General features: G+C 38.6%; 1 protein-coding gene across 2 annotated transcripts in view; it reads left to right on the plus strand.

Moving 5' to 3' along the window:
• The first annotated feature begins 2,979 nt into the window (after nt 1-2,979).
• Nucleotides 2,980-19,401, plus strand: part of PTAR1 (protein prenyltransferase alpha subunit repeat containing 1) — a 40,056-nt gene continuing 23,634 nt past the window's right edge. The window contains exons 1-2 of one of the 2 annotated variants that reach the window (XM_082657424.1): nt 2,980-3,125; nt 12,967-13,136. In XM_082657424.1, coding sequence (XP_082513550.1) covers nt 3,040-3,125; nt 12,967-13,136 — 256 coding nt within the window. In that variant the 5' untranslated portion in view covers nt 2,980-3,039. The remainder of the gene's footprint in view (nt 3,126-12,966; nt 13,137-19,401) is intronic. The other variant, XM_082657423.1, reaches the window with a different exon arrangement.

Raw genomic sequence — 19,401 nt, forward strand, 5'->3', positions numbered from 1 at the left:
TCTTAGATCAACTATTGAATAATTTTTTGTCAACATATATATATGTTAATGCAAGTTCGTGTGCTCAATGCATAGTGAGGCCAAACAAACTGAAACTTCGGAGTGTGGAGCAGAGAAAGGTTTACTGCAAGGCCATGCAAGGAGATGAGGTGGCTCAGGCCCTAAAAAGCCCTGAGCTCCCCAAAGGGTTTCTGCAAAGCACTTTTAAAAGCCAGGTGAGGGAGGGGGGGTTGCAGGGTATGTGATCAGCTTATGCATAGTTCTCTGATTGGCTGACGGTGAGGTAGCAGGGTGGTGTCACAAGGGTTAACATTATCAGTCCTTAAGCTCCAGGAGGCCTGGGGCTATGTGCTCAAGGTCAAGTAGTTTCTTCCATTTGGTGAGGGGGGTGGGGGGATGTTCACATCTGAAAAACAACTCAGGAAATTTGCATCAAATACTACTATCTAGGTACTTCATAGAGGAGCTAAAGCAGAGGATATGGGGGAAGGCCTGTCCTGGGAAGGCCCCATGGGGTCCTTCTCGATTACATATATAATTGTCTTGTATGCTGTTTTGGTACTTGTTTTTGTCATTATATATCTACCTTTTCCTCCATCATCAAATAGTCTTCTAAAATATGAAAGGAATAATTTTGGGGAGATTAAATTTTAAGCGAGTTATGGTTGCTTAAAAATCAATCTCTAAGAAAATTATTATGCATAAGAGTTGGCTAATTAACAAATAAATATATCCATGTTTTTATTAACATATACTTTAAAAAACTTCTTATATTACAAAAATTTTATTTTGTTCTTCGTGTTACTTAGAAAATAAAATTCTCCTATAAATATACTTCCTCCTAAGCATTTGCTACATATTCTCCTAGTTACAATGAGCTTTTAAATGACTAAACAGTATTTTATCATATAGATTTACTGTAATTTAATCAATCCCCAAAGTTGGGCATTTAAGCTATTTAAAATATTTCATTATTAGTAAGTGTATTTTGCAGATCCCTGAACATAAATCTTTGAATTCTTCAACAAAATCATGCTAAATTCATCATATCCTATTCTTATAAACATATCATTATTAAAGTCCATGAATTTCAATTCTCCTTTGAACCTCAGCTTCCTTATCAGCAAAATAAGGGGATTGGGTCACAGTCCTAGTATGCTCTAACTATAAAAAATTCAAGTTCTAAACATAGCAGATCTTTAATAATTGGGTGAAACAATTTGTGAATTCTTAGAAGAAACATGAGAAATATAATTCACACCTTTCAAATGAAGGTAGTGTGTGTGTGTGTGTGTGTGTGTGTCTGTGTGTGTGTGTGTGTGTTGGAAGGGGACACACCAAATCATATAGGATGTTATCTTCCTGGAACATCAATTTCACTTCAAGATTTGGGAATAAAGTTTGCTGTTGCTGTTGTTTTTCCTGTTAAATATATTAGAGTGAAATACAAAAATCACACTAATTTTTAAGATAAAAATAAATTCTTTGAAAAAAATGTCATATTTCTGAGTGTGTCCTTTAAGCTCTGCCCCAGAAGTCAGGATTTATTTCCCACTTTTATCAGGAAAGGATGCAAGGCTCTGATTAATAGAATAGGAAGAAGACTTATCAGTGAATTCAAACCATTTCAGAACTGACTACATTTTAAGAGTAATTAGGACATTTGAAGTTGTCTTTGGCCCTGGAATCTAAACACAAATTCACTCCACTGACTCATTTGAGAACTTGTCAATATGTTAAGGTTTGTTTGACTTTACTAAATCAAACCTGTCCATCTTACTTTTCTATAATTTTATGAAACTTCTAGCTCATTTCTTTTAAAACCAGAAGGCCAAAGTCCATACAGCAGGTGTAGCCTTTCTAAACGTGCCCATAGGAGTTTTCTCATTCACTGCTTTATAAGTTTGCATCCAGTGGATGGTTTTTACTCTCACAATCATCAACCCTACTTCAAATGTTCTACATATGTTTACATTAAACATTGAGTTTGCTTTAAAAAAAAAAGTTTCTAAAAGACTTCAAGGATTAAGTAAAAAGAAACAAAAGCAGCTGGATTTTTTCTAACACAGAGGTTGAAAGAAAATCTGATACATGAAAATTTGAATTACAGCATTTCAAAATCCAAATGGACTAGAAAGCCAGTTTTTCTTATAAAAATTATTTGTAGCAAGGCAAATAGCTATTAAGAGCAAACCTTGCCAGGGACTTGGTTTTTTAACTCCAAAACTAACACGCAACGTTCATAGGACACCAAATGACGTGCAAAGCAAGGTACACTCGATGTAGAAAATCTAAAAAATACCTCTGTACTTCTACTCCCTATATGGAGAGAGCAAATAACTTTTCCTTTCCTTTCCTTTTTCTTCCTTTAATCCATTTATTAAATTTTTTAAATTAACTTTTTGAAAGCATCTGCTTAGTGGCCGAAATTGGCACGCAGGTACAAAAGCTTGAAGTCACCAATACGGTCCGACTGGGCCTCATTCCGCCAAGGGTGTCTCTGGACGGCCTCATCCCTCCAACTAAGAAAATACAGGGAACAAGCTCTCAGAACGCCAAGGGACTAACTGCTTAAGAGGATCTTCACTCTCGGTTAAACTTTCCTCCAGGAGCATTCTGGGACTGGCTCCTTTCCAGAACAGCTGAGGACGGGTGCTCTGGGCAGGGTATTCAGGCCAGACCCTGGCTCTGGGAGTGACCTTAGGACCCCTCCCTCCTCGGTCCCCAGTAGACCAGAAACTAAAATAAAAAGTGTAATACAGCAACCTGAGGTAACTGCAAATGAGTCTGCAGCATCTTCTCGGGCGCTTAGAAACTCGCTTACGAGAGGAAGTCAGGGACCAAGCTGCCAGCCTCAGCCTCGTCAGGGACCACACACCAGCCGACCGCGGGCTGACCCGGAAGTGCTCGGCGGCGGCCTCCACGGCGGGGGCAGGGGCGCGGCCAAACCGGCGCTCACGCGCGCGCTCCCCGGGAACTCCCGCGGGTGGCTCGGCGGTCTCCCGGAGGCGCTCCCGAGCCGCCGCGGACGCCGCCAACATGGCCGAGACGAGCGAGGAGGTGGCGGTGCTGGTGCAGCGGGTGGTGAAGGACATCACCAACGCCTTCAGGAGGAACCCGCACATGTGAGTCGCGCGCCGGCGGTGCCCCCGCCTCCGCCGCCTCCGGGGGTCGTCGGGGGCGGGAGGGGGCGGGGCCAAGCCTCGAGCCGACCTCGGACTGCAGGTCTTGACCCGCTGCGCTGCTCACAAGAGCCGACGCAGCTGGGTCGGGGCCCGATAGTTGTCGGCCGCCGCGGGGCCAGCTTTCCGCTACCGGAACAAGCTCTCGGGCGAGTCCTTAGAAGTGACCTCCCTCCCACCCCTTTCCCAGGAGTTCACGAAACTCGAAAGACTTCACCCGTGTGTCCACGTCCCACATCCGTTTAAGGTACACGGTGTGGGTCTGTATGTGCTTTGTTAACACAACTCTTTTGAGGTTCATCCCGGACCTTGGTAAGAAGGGGTTACTGATCATCTTATTCTCCATGGGCCAAAACCCCCTTAGTTTACTAGCCGAAGGTAGCTTGAGGCTGCTTTTGACTTTCGCCTCACCTGTCCCAAAATTGTAGAGGAACTTCGATGAAACATTTTGTTTTGAAGGTGAACAGGGCATTCTCAAGAGAGTAGCTTCTGTAGACACAGGTTGGGTCTGGTGGGAAGCAGATGAAACCTCGACACTTTTTAGCATTAGCTGATTCATAGTTACAGGGAGCATATTAATTGTTTTTTTAGTCAAACGCTGCTGCCCTCTTTAAGTAGGACACCACAGAACTGACACATGTATCTTTCCCTCCTTCCTTTCCATTTTACTTGGAGTACTCCGGGAAGATCCGGTAAGAGACTGTATTCTGTCTGATACTTCTGCTTTTATGTAACGAAAAAGAAGCTATTAAAGAAGAGATATATCTACACATTGTACAAAAGAGTAAGGAAGAAGCAAGAGTGTAGCTATTTTCCTATCCATCCTCCCTTCATCCCTCCTTCCCTCAAGAGAAAGAAACATGGAATCCAGTTTTACATTGTTTTCACTTTACCTAATTGCTTATGGAGTTTTGTTTTTTTAAAAAATATTTTATTCTTTAAACTGGAACGCATGAATTATTCTTTTTAAGCATTCTAACTCCTTAAGCTTTTCCGCTGAAAAGAGGTGCCAAACCTTCATCTAAATGAAGTGTTCTTTTCCTTCAAGGTGATGCCCTCAGATGTCTTGCTCCCTCGTGGCACACAGTTGGAGACCTGCAACTGTGCCTCATTAAAAACAAGACACTGCTGGCCTCAAAACACACCTGCCACCTCTGACAGCGTCCACTTCCTTTCCCCTTGTGACTGCTGCCTTTTTCAGAATGAGAGTTTGGAATGATTTCCTGGCAGTAACCATAGTGGGCACTGGGCCTTCTAAAGAATGCTTTGATGCCTTGTTGTATATCAGTCTTTCAGTCCCCTTTTGAGAATGAGAGCTTTAGTGCAAATAAGAGACATTCTCAAAAAAAAAAAAAAGTTGGACAAATGAAATGACTGTTTTCTCATCATTTGGGGTTATTTTTCTTAAAGAAATTGAGGAGGTTAGAAAGAAGTCTAATAAGTACAGTAATCATCTTAGTTTGTCTTCTTTGAAGTAGACTAGAAAAGCATCAGTATTTCATATTTGAAAAAACTTGAGTTTGTTCATTGGCCTGGCAGGTTGACACAGTGCAGTTTGGAACACATCCCAGTTCTTCTGGATCATATTTATTGAAACTCATAAAGGACTTTAATGCCCCCCCAATCGCATTTTTTATGAGATCTCATCAATGTGCTCTGTGCCAGTGCATAACTTATAATTATTAATAAACATTTGGGTCATTCAGTATTTTTTAAAGTTTGAAATAATTTGAGCATTTGAAAAAATATGAAATAATGATATAGATCTGAAAATTTTAAATAGTTTAACTCATTGTTTAATATTAATCTTCAGCTATATTTTAGTACATATTCCCTACAGTAGCAATATCTCCAGTAATATTACAATGCGTCTTTTAAAATGTCTTATAATTTGGACTTTTCAAAATCGCTCATACTTCCTCCCCTCATCTAACCCTTTTACTTCCAAAATACATATGCTCTATTTCTAGTTAAAAGAAAAAGGCATCATTTACCTTCAAAGTTAGTACCTAATTACACTTTTCAGTATTATAAAAGAAAGTTTTTTATTCTTTTTGTTTTCCTCTTTTCTACAAATACAAGATAGATCATAATTTTATTAGCCAGCATCTACTACAGTAAATATATTGACTTTGTCTCTGGAAATTTCTGGCCAGTAGGAGTTGAAGATATAATGGGTGAAATGTGGATTTTGTTACTGGTGGGTATGGATAGGTTACCCTTTCTCAGCCTGTTTCTGCTTTCTCTCTCTTTTTTTTTTTTAAATTAATTTATTTAATTTATTTATTTTTGACTGCGTTGGGTCTTCGTTGCTGCGCGCAGGCTTTCTCTAGTTTTGGTGAGCGGGGGCTATTCTTTGTTGCAGTGCGCGGGCTTCTCATTGCGGTGGCTTCTCTTGTTGCAGAGCATGGGCTCTAGAGGCTGATGAAAACATAGGAAAATCACCTCACACAGTGTCTTGCACTTAGTTGCCACTAGGTAAATAGTAGACTTAACCTGAATCCCTGTGTTCCTTAGGAAATATATTGGCCAACTGAATGATGAATGTGAAGCACTTTATAAACTGAAAAATACCATGCAAATGTTGTTTGTGTGGTTGACTCCTAGAGAATACTTTGGAAAAATAACTGAAGGCTTGACCCAGCGACAGGTATTAGCTTAATGTACAGATGCTGTGCTAGTGTGGAGGACAGCTGTTTACAGTGTAATTAGGGTCATGTCAAAGTTCTCTTATCCAGAAAGTTATTATTTTTTATTACTCTGTAATATTTATTGAACTCTCACTGTTTATGTAGCTACCATCTTCACAGTATGGAATAGGAAGAAGTATAAAATACAGTTCTTGTACTCAAGACCCTCAGAAATATCTGTGATGTTGGAAATGTTCTTTATCTGTCCTGTCCAAATGGTAACCACTAGCCATATATAGCTATTGAGTGCTTGAAATGTGGCTAGTGTGAAAGAAGATCTAAATTTGAAGTTTTATTTAATTTTAATTGATTTATACATAATGGACACATATGCCTGGTGACCACTGTATTGCACAGTGCAGGTCTAGGTGGAGACCTAAGACTTGTATGTATGAACAGTGCATTTACCCTGCAAAGCCGTTTATAATAAGGGCTGGACTAGCAGTATGGTAAGCAAGTCGTACGTGAGTCTATTAGTAGTTGAAAGGGAAGCTGGGTATGTCTGGGCTAGTGCTTTTAGGGGAGGTGGGTTTTTGAGTGGCACTTTGAAGGCAAGGTAGGATTTACAGTCTTGGAGACCTCTACAAGAAGCAGTGAATGGACTAAATTCACAAAATGTGATTGAAAAGATAAAGTAGGGACAGATTATGGAAGTCCTTGACTATCTGACTTAATTTCATTCATTCCATCGGTGCATTCAGCAAAAGAATGTTTCTATTTGATAGATACAATGCTGGTCTCTAGGTATATGGGGCTAGGATTGGGGTATAGATTGATGAACACACCACACTTGGTCCCTGCCCAGTGGAACTTTAAACAAATCAACACACAAATTATGAAAAGAGCCCCAAAGGATAAGAAGGATAGTTTGAAAGAATAATAACAGAGAGGACTAATTTAGGATGGAAGGTCAAGATAGTTTTCCTGAGGAAATAGCAATTAAATTGAGACATGAGGCTTGGATAAGAGTTGGCTCAGGGAAAATATACTTCTTAGGCGGTGGGTAGGCCCCAGTGAGAATTTTTGAGTAAGGCAGTAGTAATGAAAGGCAGTTTCAGACCGTCTGCAAGTTGAACTGAAGAATAGGAAAGCATAGAATCTTAATTGACTTCTTACACTTGATTTTTATCTATTTATTTGAACAATAGTATACTTGTAAAAGTTTGGGTTTGCAGTCTCACAGTACTGGATTTGAACCTTGGCTTGTTATTTACTAGCTGAGTAGTCTCAGACAAGACTTTTTCCTCATCTATAAAATGGAATTAAAATTCCTACTTTATAAGATTAATGTGTGGAATAAATGAAATAGTGTATATAAAACCTAAAACAGAGCATTGCATATAATAAACACTCAGTAAACAATAGTAATTTGTGTATCTGTTTTCTAAATAGGGTCAGTAATATAATTTCAGTGATAGTAATCTTTAGAATTGAGAAAGCTTATGAGGTCTCTAAAATTTCTTAATCACCAGTAAAGTTTTAGTTAACAATATGCAAGGGTCAGTTCTTTTAGATACTTTTCTAACTTTTTGGTCATTCTGGAAAGAATTCCAGTTTGAAGGAAAAAAATAACTGTTAGATTAAAAAGATTTGTACCATTTGCCGAATCTTGGGCTGTTTTCTCTTCAGTCACTCCACATTACAGGGTTCAGTTTTAATATTTGGGGACCATCCTTACCTGCCCGACAGGAAGCTGGTCAATATTACTTTTGTAAATAAGTGGACCGACTCCAGTTAGACTGATGTTTCTGAAAAGTACAGACAAGAGAAGCTGTCTAAACATGAGGAACAAGGTCAGTATCAGTGCTGTATGAACCTTGAACTTCATCTAGAAGTTAGTGGATCCCCATTGTGAAGTGAAGCGCTAAGGGAGATATACCATGCTGTGGATGATCTTTTTAAGTAAATATGTAGGTTCATTCCATGTTGCTATTCCTTTGGAGCAGCCTTCAAAGGTAACCTACAAAGTGAGCACTGTGGTTTCTCATTGAAAAGATTGGAACTTGATCGCTGTCTCAAATTTTCATGTTTGTAAAAACCCATGACCTTGTTAATGCTGATATTTACTTGAGTATCCTGGTTAAGCACCAGGAATCTAAATTTGCCAGAAACCTAAAAATAAAGAAGAATGGAATGTGGTGGTAGTGAAAGAGTCAGAAATTTCTCTTATGAGACTATTTCATAAGGAAATAACTGGAGATGTATTTGATGTTTATAGCACATTCATTGTACCCATGAATGATACAAAAATTATATAAGAAAATGTTTAATGTGAATTGTTAAATTAAAAAAAAAAAGAATTATAGGGGCTTCCCTGGCAGTCCAGTGGTTAAGATTGCGTGCTTCTAGCACAGGGGGCACGGATTCCATCCCTGGTCGGGAAACTAAGATCCTACATGCCATGGGGCACAGCCAAATAAATAAATAAATAAAATTTTAAAAAGGATTATAGAAGAGTATGTCCAACATAATCCCACTTTTGTAAACTACTTAGAAAAAAAGGATGCATACCCAACATTAGTGGTGGTAGAGGGATGACAAATGACTTTTAGTTTTTTTTCCCTGAATTTTCCAACTTTGGGTATGAAATTAGAATTTAAATAGCCAGAAATCTTGCTAGAACTCTAAAAGGAGTTAATCTAAAGCCTGCTTGCTTTCACTGATGTCTTTATTTTCATTAGTGTCAAGGGTTTTGGGCTAAATAGTAGGAGATCCAGATTTTGAATTAAGCCACTAGCACTATGACCTTGAGTAATCACCTTAACCTCAGTGGATCTCAGTTCCCTCATCTGACAAAATGAGAGACTGGAGGAATGAAGTCCCTTCCAATTTCAAAATGATTCTGGAATTCTGTTCTAAATTGTCTGAAAAAAAGTGGACTATGACCTAAGGGACTAGGCATAGGAGAAATCTGAAGTCAAACACACTGTTATTTGGAATCTTACTGACCTACCTTTATGAAGTACATGTTATATTTTTAGGAAGCAGCAAAGCATTGTATCTTAGGGTCAAATAACTCGACAAAGGCTTAACTTTCTTCGCTTTAGCTTCCCATTATCTGTTAACCAAGGAACTTTTCTGGTTGACCGCAGGCTCTTAACTGAATTAATGGTAATATACTTCATCTCTGCCTGGTACTTTGTAGCTTACCACGGTCTTTACATTGTATTATTTGCTTTTCATGACTGGCAGGGAAGGCATTGTCATTTCTGCATTTCAGATGAGGATACTGATGGCAAGTGCCTAGTCAAATTCACATTGATCATTGGTAGAACAGAGACTAACTGGAACCCTGGACCTTAGAAGGTTGAGTGCTTTTGTCTCTACATCCTCCTACCTCTCTTTTAATGTTTCTTTTTTTTTCATAGTGCTTCATATTCCCTGATATGACCATTTTCATTCTCTTTACATGAGAATAGCTTTTGGGTTTCTCAGTCATAAAATTTGAAAGCTGGATGAGACCTAGCAGCCCATTTCCCTTATTTAGAAATGTAATGCAATTCCTCTATTTTACAAATGAAGAAATTGAGGTCTACAGAGGCCAAGTGGCAGGAGATAGAGATATCGATACATATATAGAGAGATAATCTATATCATATTGACAAAGCTAGGATTTGGACCCACTGCATTAGAAGGAAATCAGAGGTAATGTTCTTTTGGAGAATCAAGAAGTGATATTCTTTGAAAACTATTTGAATATTATCACTGAAGTGCATTGATAATCAGCGTTCCAGTAGCAGTTATTGAGCACCTGCTATATCCAAGGCATTCTTGTTTTTTAAAATTATTTCTTGGAAGGATAATAGCCAACTAACGCAGTGTGTTTTTATTTGTGCAGATGGTTCTGTACTTTCATTTAGGTACCAGATTATTAGTTGGGCATTTTATGTGTGGTGTAAATAGTGAGCAAGGCAGGTTTTTACATTGTGAATTTAAGTAAAAAGTCCTCCCCCCACAATGGACTATACTCAGAAGCTAGGATTCTTTTATTCTTGTTACTCTAACATTCATATTGTTGACTTTTGCAGTTCTTTGTAGTGTTGTAGGTGGTTGTTAGATCTCAGAAAACAGACTTTCTTGAAATAATTACACTGAGTTTATTATTTTTTAACTATAATTCTAGTTTTCTTAAAATATTGTTTTACATAGTAATACCTGAACACCAGAAAATACCAGCAATTCAGACATGTATTTAGTCAGTTATAGATCTAGATGTGGCTAGTTGTCCTAATAGTGTGTTAAATTAGATTAGAATTCATATCACCAAATACAAAAATATATTTTGAAATACTGGACATTGGACTCAGATGCTCTCTCAGCATTGCCCCATTCTTCCTAAGAACTTCATTTATTTTACTAGAGTGGCAAAGTGTTAACATTTTGTTTTAGATATTGACGCAACTCCCCAGCAAAACCATCAGCTTTGTGTAGTCTGGGACCACCTTGTTTTATTCATTTTTGCATTTTCAGAACCTAACACAGTATCCCATTCATTGTAGTACTCAGGAAATGTTTAGATAGTACTGGCATGGTGTATCAAAACACCCCTGAGTCAACTGAGTCAGTTGTCGGGGCAAAAAGCCTTAGGTCCCAAAGTCTACTTGGGCGTTAAATCAGCTCAAAAGAACAGTTAGTGACTTGCAACCCCTAGAATACCCTCTTTTATTGATATATCCCTGTGTCACTAATGAAGCAATCAGTAGAAAGTAGGTTACTTCTGAGCTATCCAGTTTAGAGTTTCCAGGACGGATTTTATTTTAGTTCCACAGCCTCCCACCAGTTTGTGATGGTGGCCTAACAGATAAAGAGTGCTTTTCTTATAACCTGTAATTGAACAGTTTTCCTCTTTGCATTTGTCAGCCAGCATACTGTCTTGGCAGGGGAATTCAAGGGCATAATAGATGCTGTCACACACAAGCTCTGAAAACCAGTTCTTTATTCTGTTTTTTAAAAACACATTAAAAAAAATCTGCTTAGACGCTCTAAAAATATTTATGTCAACTGCTCTTGTTAAAAGGTTTCTTGTAAGTTATTCATTAATTAATGGAAGAACATACTATTTGAGAAAGGATGTTTCACATAGACAAGAACTGTAAATTCTTTGTAGTTGAAAGGAATGAGTGCAGGTTTTACAAAAATATTTTTGTGTTTGCTGGTTCATTTACTGTGTAAGTCAACTGCCCTATGTATTGTTTATTAAATCTCTGCCTGTAATGTAAATTTTCTTTTTTTTTTTATTGGAGTGGATACAATGAAGTGGATCAGCTATATGTGTACATATATCCCCTCCCTCTTGGACCTCCCTCCCACCCCACCCCCATCCCACCCATCTAGGTCATCAGAGAGCACTGAGCTGAGCTCCCTGTGCTATACAGCAGGTTTCCACTAGCTATCTATTGTACACATGGTAGCGTATATATGTCAATCCTAATCTCCCAATTCATCCCACCCTTCCCTTCCCCCACTGTGTCCACATGTCCATTCTCTACATCTGCATTTCTATTCCTGCCCTGCAAATAGGTTCATCTGTACCCTTTTTCTAGATTCCACATGTATGCATTAATATACAATATTTGTTTTTCTCTTTTTGACTTACTTCACTCTGTATGACAGACTCTAGGTCCATCCACATCTCTACAAATGACCTAATTTTATTCTTTTTTATGGCTGAGTAATATTCCTTGTATATATGTACCACATTGTCTTTATCCATTCATCTGTCGATGGACATTTAGGTTGCTTCCATGTTCCGGCTATTGTAAATAGTGCTGCAATGAACATTGTGGTACATGTATCTTTTTGAATTGAAGTTTTCTCAGGATATATGCCTAGTAGTGGGATTGCTGGGTCATATGGTAGTTCTATTTTTTGCCTGTACTGTAAATTTTCAACTTAAGTTGAGGTGGATTAAGGGATATAGAAGCCACCACAGATGAAAATGGTCAAATCCTGAAGTGTATTTTGTATTTTAACAATATTTACATATTAACATGTTTTTTATTTTAGAAATGTATAAAGAATTATAAAAAAGAAAAGAAAATATGGCCCACAGTCTCACTGATAATATAAATTTATTAATAATCTGGTCTACATATATTTATTAGCAGGCAAACATAAATACATTTTTGACATTTTTATAATCATAAATAATATGTACAAGTAACTAGAAAATTTAAACTGTATAAAAATAAATCCCCAAAAGGTTCTTGGTATCCTTTCAAGAAATTTTTTAGTGCATCTATATATCTTTTTAAAAGATTATACAGGGACTTCCCTGGTGGTCCAGTGGTTAAGAATCTGCCTTCCAATGCAGGGGACGTGGGTTTGATCCCTGGTGGGGGAACTAAGATCCCACATGCTGTGGGGCAACTAAACAACTAAACCCATGTGCTCTAGAGCCCACACACAACAACTATAGAGAAGCCCACAACTAAGAGCCCACACACCGCAATGAAGACCCAGAATAGCCAAAAAAAAAAAAAAAAAGAGAAAAGAAAAAGACTAGGACTTTGCCCTTAAAAAAAAAAAAAAGATTATACAAAGGGCTTTGTGCTGTACACTGTATTTGGCATTTTGCTTTTTTTGTTTTATGTATGTTGGCACCCTTTCCATACCAGCATATGCAGATTTACCTCATTATTTTTTTTTCAGCTCTATAACATGGGTGAACCACATTTATTTTACCAGTCTTATATTGTTTGATACACATTCAGAGTATTTCCAGATTGTTGCACTGTTGCCATGAATATCCAATGAATTCATATATTTTGGCACAGGATAATTTCTGAACAGTAGAATCACTGGGTCAAAGGGTATATGTACTTTAAAAATTGACAGACATTTTCAAATTTCTATTCAAAGATTAGACCAGTTTTCATTCCTGTAACAGCAAGTACAGCATACTAATTTTTCCATACTCTTGTCAGTATTATCAAACTTTTAAAAGATTATTATTTCTACCAATCCAGTGGTGAGCTAAATATTTTTAAGAAAGGGAAATATGTACAGTTTTTTTAATATTCTGTAGGATATGAAAATTTTTGAAAAGGCTAGTATTCTTATCTTTAATTCTTTTTTATGTTTTACATATTAAGAGATGAAATTGGCCTGATCCCATGTCCTGAAGCTAGGTATAATCGGAGTCCCATAGTCCTGGTTGAAAACAAACTTGGCGTGGAGAGCTGGTGTGTCAAGTTCCTTTTACCGTATGTCCACAACAAACTCCTTTTGTACAGAACAAGAAAGCAGTGGCTGAACAAAGATGGTAAGTATGGAGTCTATCCTCTTTCTTTGACTTTTAGAAGCAGCATGAAATATAGTGGGAAGAACCCTCTCTGATGTTGCCATTCCTGGATTCTAGTTCTGGCTTTTTCATTCACTGCCTGGGCAGGCGTTTAACGTTTCTGTCAACTGAGGAGTTTGGACTCATCACTCGTTTTCTAATTTTGCATCCATGATGATTCTGTGGAAGGTGCCTCAAGCAGGGTGCCAGGCCCTCTACTGCAAACAGATTTTTTTTTTTTAATGTATTGAGGTCATTTGTAAGATATTTGAAGAAAGCATCTCAAGGCTAAAAACAGTTTGAAAATCTGTGAAGTGAACTCTAGTCCCTACAAGCTCTGATTCTCTGGTTTCTAATCCTTTAGTAGGTTATGAGTAATAGAACTCATTTAGTAACAGTCCAAATGAGATAACCAAGGTGTGATGGTGGTAGTTATACTGTGAACCAGGTCAGTGGTTTATGATGGTGCTGTTGTACTTTGACTCCCAAGTAAGCTCTGGCCCACTGTGTTCTGTTCCTATGCTGAAATGAGCAAAAGAAAACCATCCTATTTCTTCATTTTTTCTGCTTCTCCGAGGTAGTTCTTTGCTGCATCAGACAATCCCTATTCATCCCACCTGGTGTCTTTTCCTTGTTTTCCCCCTGTATGTGATGTTAAGCATCCATGTACACAAATTCAGTTTACTTTTTAGGTAAACGTAGGATCTGAGTTCTCACTTTTTTGGAGAGTGCTCATCCAAGACCATATTCTTGACTGTTTCTGTAAAGCTCCTTCCCCTTCCCACATACAGCAGTACCTTCAAAAGTGCTCAGTATATCTGGTAGCTAATTTTGAATAAGAACTTTGTTTCTTAGAGAATTTTAATTATAAGTTCAGTAGCCATTACCGAGGGCCTACTCCTACCTGAAGCTGTTATAAGTACTGAGGGGGATAAAAAGATGAATAATACCTATTTCCTTTACTCAGGAAGCTTACGGTTGAGTGAGAAACAATCTCTTCATGGAGAATAGTGTTGCCAAAGGGGACATGCCAATTTCCTTGTGTTCCTCTTGGCATTGTCCTTAATATACTGTCATAATAGGTTAATAGAACTTTCCCCTGTTTAGACCAGTAGAAAAGGTAATCTGATTTGAAGATTTAATGTGAAATAGTTTCTATTTTCTGTTTCACTCAGTCCACTGATATATATATTTCTTAATTATAAGGCTATGTCTAAGTTTATGGCATAACTTAAGTTTGTGGCAGAAACTTAAAGGCATAAGTTTAGGCATAAACTTAAAGTTAAGGGCATTTATCTGTTGTTAGCCCCCTTTCATTCTCCATTCCATTACCCTATAGTAGTTTTCATCAACATTAAGGTACAAAGTAGCACCATGTGAATCCATCAAGTTATTTTTTTGCCTAACAGAGCTATATTGTGTATGTTCTGGCACACAGAAATGTATAATTGAGCCAATACGTAACTAACTCTGCAGGGGGAGACAAATGATGCTCTTGTAGAGAAGAAACAGTATGAATTTGAAAGTGTCAAAGGCTGTCATTTCAGATCATCAGCTTTTGCCCTTTCATGTATGCTAGCCCAACCTGCCTTCTTCCTGTAGTCTTCCAAGTTCTTCTCTCCATTTCCCTGTTTCTTGTCTTTCTGGGCAGTGCACTGTAGGCTTTGCTAAATCTCCTCATCATATAGTTTTATCTTGATAGACCCAGGAGAACCCAGGCAGAAGATCAAATGGTTAAGCTCACTCACATGAATTGCTGACATCTAAGGTTTGAATTCTGATGCAACTGTGCGTGTATACAGAAGCAACTTGATTTTATCTTAACCTATATCTTCATGGAAGTAGTTTTCAATTTCACTTTTGGGGGGCAGCGACAGTATAGTTCAATGCGGTGTCATATATTACTCAGGTTGTATATTGTATTATTGGTAAAAATATGGAAGTGAGTTTCTGATGTGATAAAAAAAAGATACCTGAAAATGCAGACTGACTAACATAAGAGTGTTCTGCTAAACTTGTGAACTGAAGAACACCGTGGTGAATTTTGCTAAGGAAAGAAAGTTAAAAGTATTAGGAAAAAAGAAGTCATTTCATGAAAATGCTATACTTTTTAAATTGTTTTTGTAGAAAATATACATATAAGAGCCAAGTGAAGAAAGCTGGCAGTTTAAGAACAATTTCAGAAATGCCAGTGTCTTTGTGATAGATCATGCCAAAATCCTCGGCATTCCCTTAAGAATGTATTCTGTAACTGCAGGTGACCTTTATTCTGGGCATATATTTTTTTTCTTTTTAACCAAACTGAATTCATGCTCTCATTAGTGTGCTGAATTCCTTAGATGTTTGAAAATCATCTGTATTAGTCAGGGTTCTCCACAGCAACAACCAATAGAGATTTTATGTATATATATATACATAAAACGAGATTCATTATGATGAATTGGCTCACATGATTATGGAGGCTGAGAAGTCCCACAATCTGCTTTCTGCAAGCTGGGGACCCAGAGAAGCCAGTGATTTAATTCAGTTTGAGTCTGAAAGATTGAGAAGCAGGGGAGCCAGTGGTTTAAATCCCAGTCTGGAAGCTGGAGAAGATAAGATGAGGTGTCCCAACTCAAGCAGACAGAGGAAGCAAAAAAGGAGTCAATTCTCCTGTTTTCCTCCTTTTGTTCTGTTCAGGTCCTCAACAGATTGATGTTCACCCACATTGGGGAGGGCAGTCTACTGAGTCTTCAGATTCAAATGTTAATCTCATCTGAAAACACCCTCACTAATACACGCAGAAATCATGTTTAGTAATGTTTAATCTGTGCACCCTGTAGCCAGTCAAGTTTAACCAAAAGTAACCATCACAGCCTCCCTGTTTATTTACTTAGAGAGAAACTAATATTTTTTAAAAGTGTGCTGCAGTAATAGCCATATTTGGTTTGGGAGAGGGGTGATACTGTAATTCTGATTTATGAAAAATCCATGGCAGAAACAAAAAGCAAGAGAGAAGTCCATAGCAGTGGAGTCCTGACTGAGTAGTGCTCTGTCCCGCACTCTATCTCCAAGTCAGCGCTTCCATCTTTTTGTTGTTGTTGTTCTTCCCTCTTTCTCACAATGCTTGCTCTCAGTCCATCACTGAGCTCTCTCTTATCTCTTCATTTCTTATTTCTCATCTGGATAAATATTATTACCTCATAGTTGGTCTACTCCATTTTCGGCCTCTCTTCTGTAATCCATGTCCGTCATGCCACTAGTCAGTCGTTTCAAACACTTCTTAGAAACACAGTTTGAAAGATGCTTTTCTGAAATATGTATCCTCTTGTCTCATGATGCCTAGAGGGACAAGGTAGAGTCATTATCCTTGGCATGGTATTCAAGGGCCTTCACGATCTGTCCGCAGGCTGTATTACCAGCTTTTTCCTCTACTTTTTTTTTTTTTTTTTTGCAGTACGCGGGCCTCTCACTGTTGTGGCCTCTCCCATTGCGGAGCACAGGCTCCGGACGCGCAGGCTCAGAGGCCATGGCTCACGGGCGCAGCCGCTCCGCGGCATGTGGGATCTTCCCGGACCGGGGCACGAACCCGTGTCCCCTGCATTGGCAGGCGGCAGGCAGACTCTCAACCACTGCGCCACCAGGGAAGCCCTCCTCTATTTTTATATTTAGCATCAGAGGTTGTAGACTCTCAGCCACCAGGCTGAAGCCAGCCCACATTTTTATTTCATTTTGGCTTGTATAATGTTTTAAAAATTGTTTTTAAAACAACTTTGTTGTTGGTTAAACATTTCAAATCAGGATGAACTTCTAAAATTAGGATGGAAATATGGATTTCTGCCTTCACTTGAAAAATCAGAAGCCTTGGATGCATCCGTTTCTGTGCAGCAGCAATTGGCTGAGGATCATAGCCTCTGCTTTTCTTGACTAGGCAAGCCTATTCCAGTTGACTGCAACCTCCTCATGTCCTTCAGACACTGAGGCAGTGTCATTTGCTACTTACCAGGTTTGCTTTGCCTCTTTTTTGCCATTTATTTGAGCCCTGGAAGCATTTGAGTTTGCAGCTGTTTGATGTACATTCCAGCCACAACAAACACTGTTCCATTCTTGGACTTTGCTGTGTACTACTGCCTTAATTCCATGCCTTTGCTGAGGTCAGGTTCAGGTCTAATGTTGTCATTATTGTTGTGTTTGCCAACACACACACATGTGAAGCCTCTTGACTGCTCCAGGAAGCAACAGTTACTCCTTTGCACTCCTGTGGGAGTCCTTATTCATACTGCATGCATAGTAGAACTTACCAGACTTTACTGTAGTTGATTATTTAAACAACATTTATCCCAGCTAGATTGTGGGTTTGTAAGAAAGAGGGGTTATAGCTTGTCTTTATTTACTCAGCACTTTTATGTGTTCAATAGACATTTGTCAAATAAGTAACAAGAGTTTGGTAAGCAAGAGCTTTTAGCTTAGTCTGGCTATTGATTCAGTGACTGTATTCTGTAATAAACAGGACCTTTCTGATATTTACCACTAGCCTCACCTCAAGCCTCTCTTGTTGTGGTAACCTGAATGTATTTTAGAGGAAGAGATTAATTAATCCAAGTTGACCTTGGATTTATTTTTAGATGCATGAAAACATATCTCTGTTAGAGACAGTTGTCAAACCCAGTGTCCAGTACCAGGTGACTGCTCACCTTGGGCCATTTCTAGAATGCATTGAAGCCAAGAAAGCATATTGGTCTTTCTCTGACTTTTCTGTAACATCCTTAAATGTTCTCTTTGTTACAGCTGAAATTTAGGTACTTTTTTTTCCTGTGTATAATGTGCCCTGATTCATTTTCTCCTTGTGATGTGATGATGAGCTAGTCATATATTGGAGTGTGTGTAACAAAGGAATGGTTATTTGCTGGTATATGTTCTGGTGTTTGGAGAGACATCTGTTTAATTTCAAGGGACTGTAGGGATATCAATAGCTCACATCTTGGTAAAACTGCAAAGAAAAATGGTATATAGTTGATGAGATGGAGAGAGTGAAATAGTCAACTGTTGATTATACATGTTTATCTTTAGATCTTTGGTTCAACACTCACTTGAAGACAGCAAAGTAATTGTAGACAGTGTGCTAGGTTGGAAAGAGCATCTTCTTTGCAAGAAAAACAGAGCTGGATTTAGACTCAATTTATCAGCACACTGAAGTCATTTAGCAGTGATTTTAGGCAAATTACTTAACCTTTTCCTAGTTCCACACCAAAAGAAGAGAATTCTCACAGGTCTCAGAGGGTTGTTATGAGGATCACATGAATTAGTGTATGTAAAGCACCCAGCGCAGAGACTGGCATGTCATTGACTCTCAAGAAACACTAGTTTCCTTTCTCTCATTTATCCAGAGCCAGTGAGGAAGAAGAGCAGAAAAATATATATAATTCAGTAAGGATTCTTTAATTATGTCCAATATTTATAACCTAGTTACTTCTCCTTCATTGGCCCTTTTCCATTTCTGATATTCTACTTCACCCCCACCTCTTGGATCTGACTGGAATGCTTCTTAAAGGAGGTCCCATCTGAACTTAAGTCCTGAATCAGGAAGAGTTAGCAGTTTATCAAAGAGGAAGGGGGAAGGGCATGTGACTGTATGTGTTACTAGGCATTACTGGTGGTTGGCCAAGGCTGTTGATAAGTTTTAAGTGTGTTTAGAGAACAGGGGGGGTTTGAGAAGGATCCCTCCACTCAGCAGTTGCTGCTCAGCCAGCTCAAGAGATTCTTTTCCTCCCTCTGGTGGCATCCAATCCCAGTATCATTTGTAACTGGGCTAGGAGATACAGGCTTTGTAACAGGAGTTATCACTGCGTGCTTGCTGTGTGTCAGGTATTGTCCTAACAATTCACGGGTATGAATCATTTAATACACCCATGAGGTAGTACTATTATTAGCTCAGTTTTACGTATGAGGCGGACACTAAGGCACAGAAAGATTGATGTGCCTCGGAACTTCCCAGTCAGTAGTAGAGCTGGGCTCTGACCCAACAGCTGCTGTTGCCTTGCTAGGGGGAGACCCTCCAGTAAAAGAAGTGCTCTTCACACATCCACAAAGTGAAAAGTGGGGACTTCGGTATTTTCTGTGTTAGTTTTTGCCTTGTGCTGCTATACACAAGTATCTTGTGGAGGATGAACTCCTCTGCATTTATGGGTGGGGAAGGAGAGTTGCATTAGAAGTACAAACAAATAGCAACTATGATTGGTCAAATACACATTTTTTTTAATGCAGAAAG

The sequence above is a fragment of the Grampus griseus genome (genome assembly GCF_964374135.1).
Source record: "Grampus griseus genome assembly, chromosome: 6".
NCBI lineage: Eukaryota > Metazoa > Chordata > Mammalia > Artiodactyla > Delphinidae > Grampus > Grampus griseus.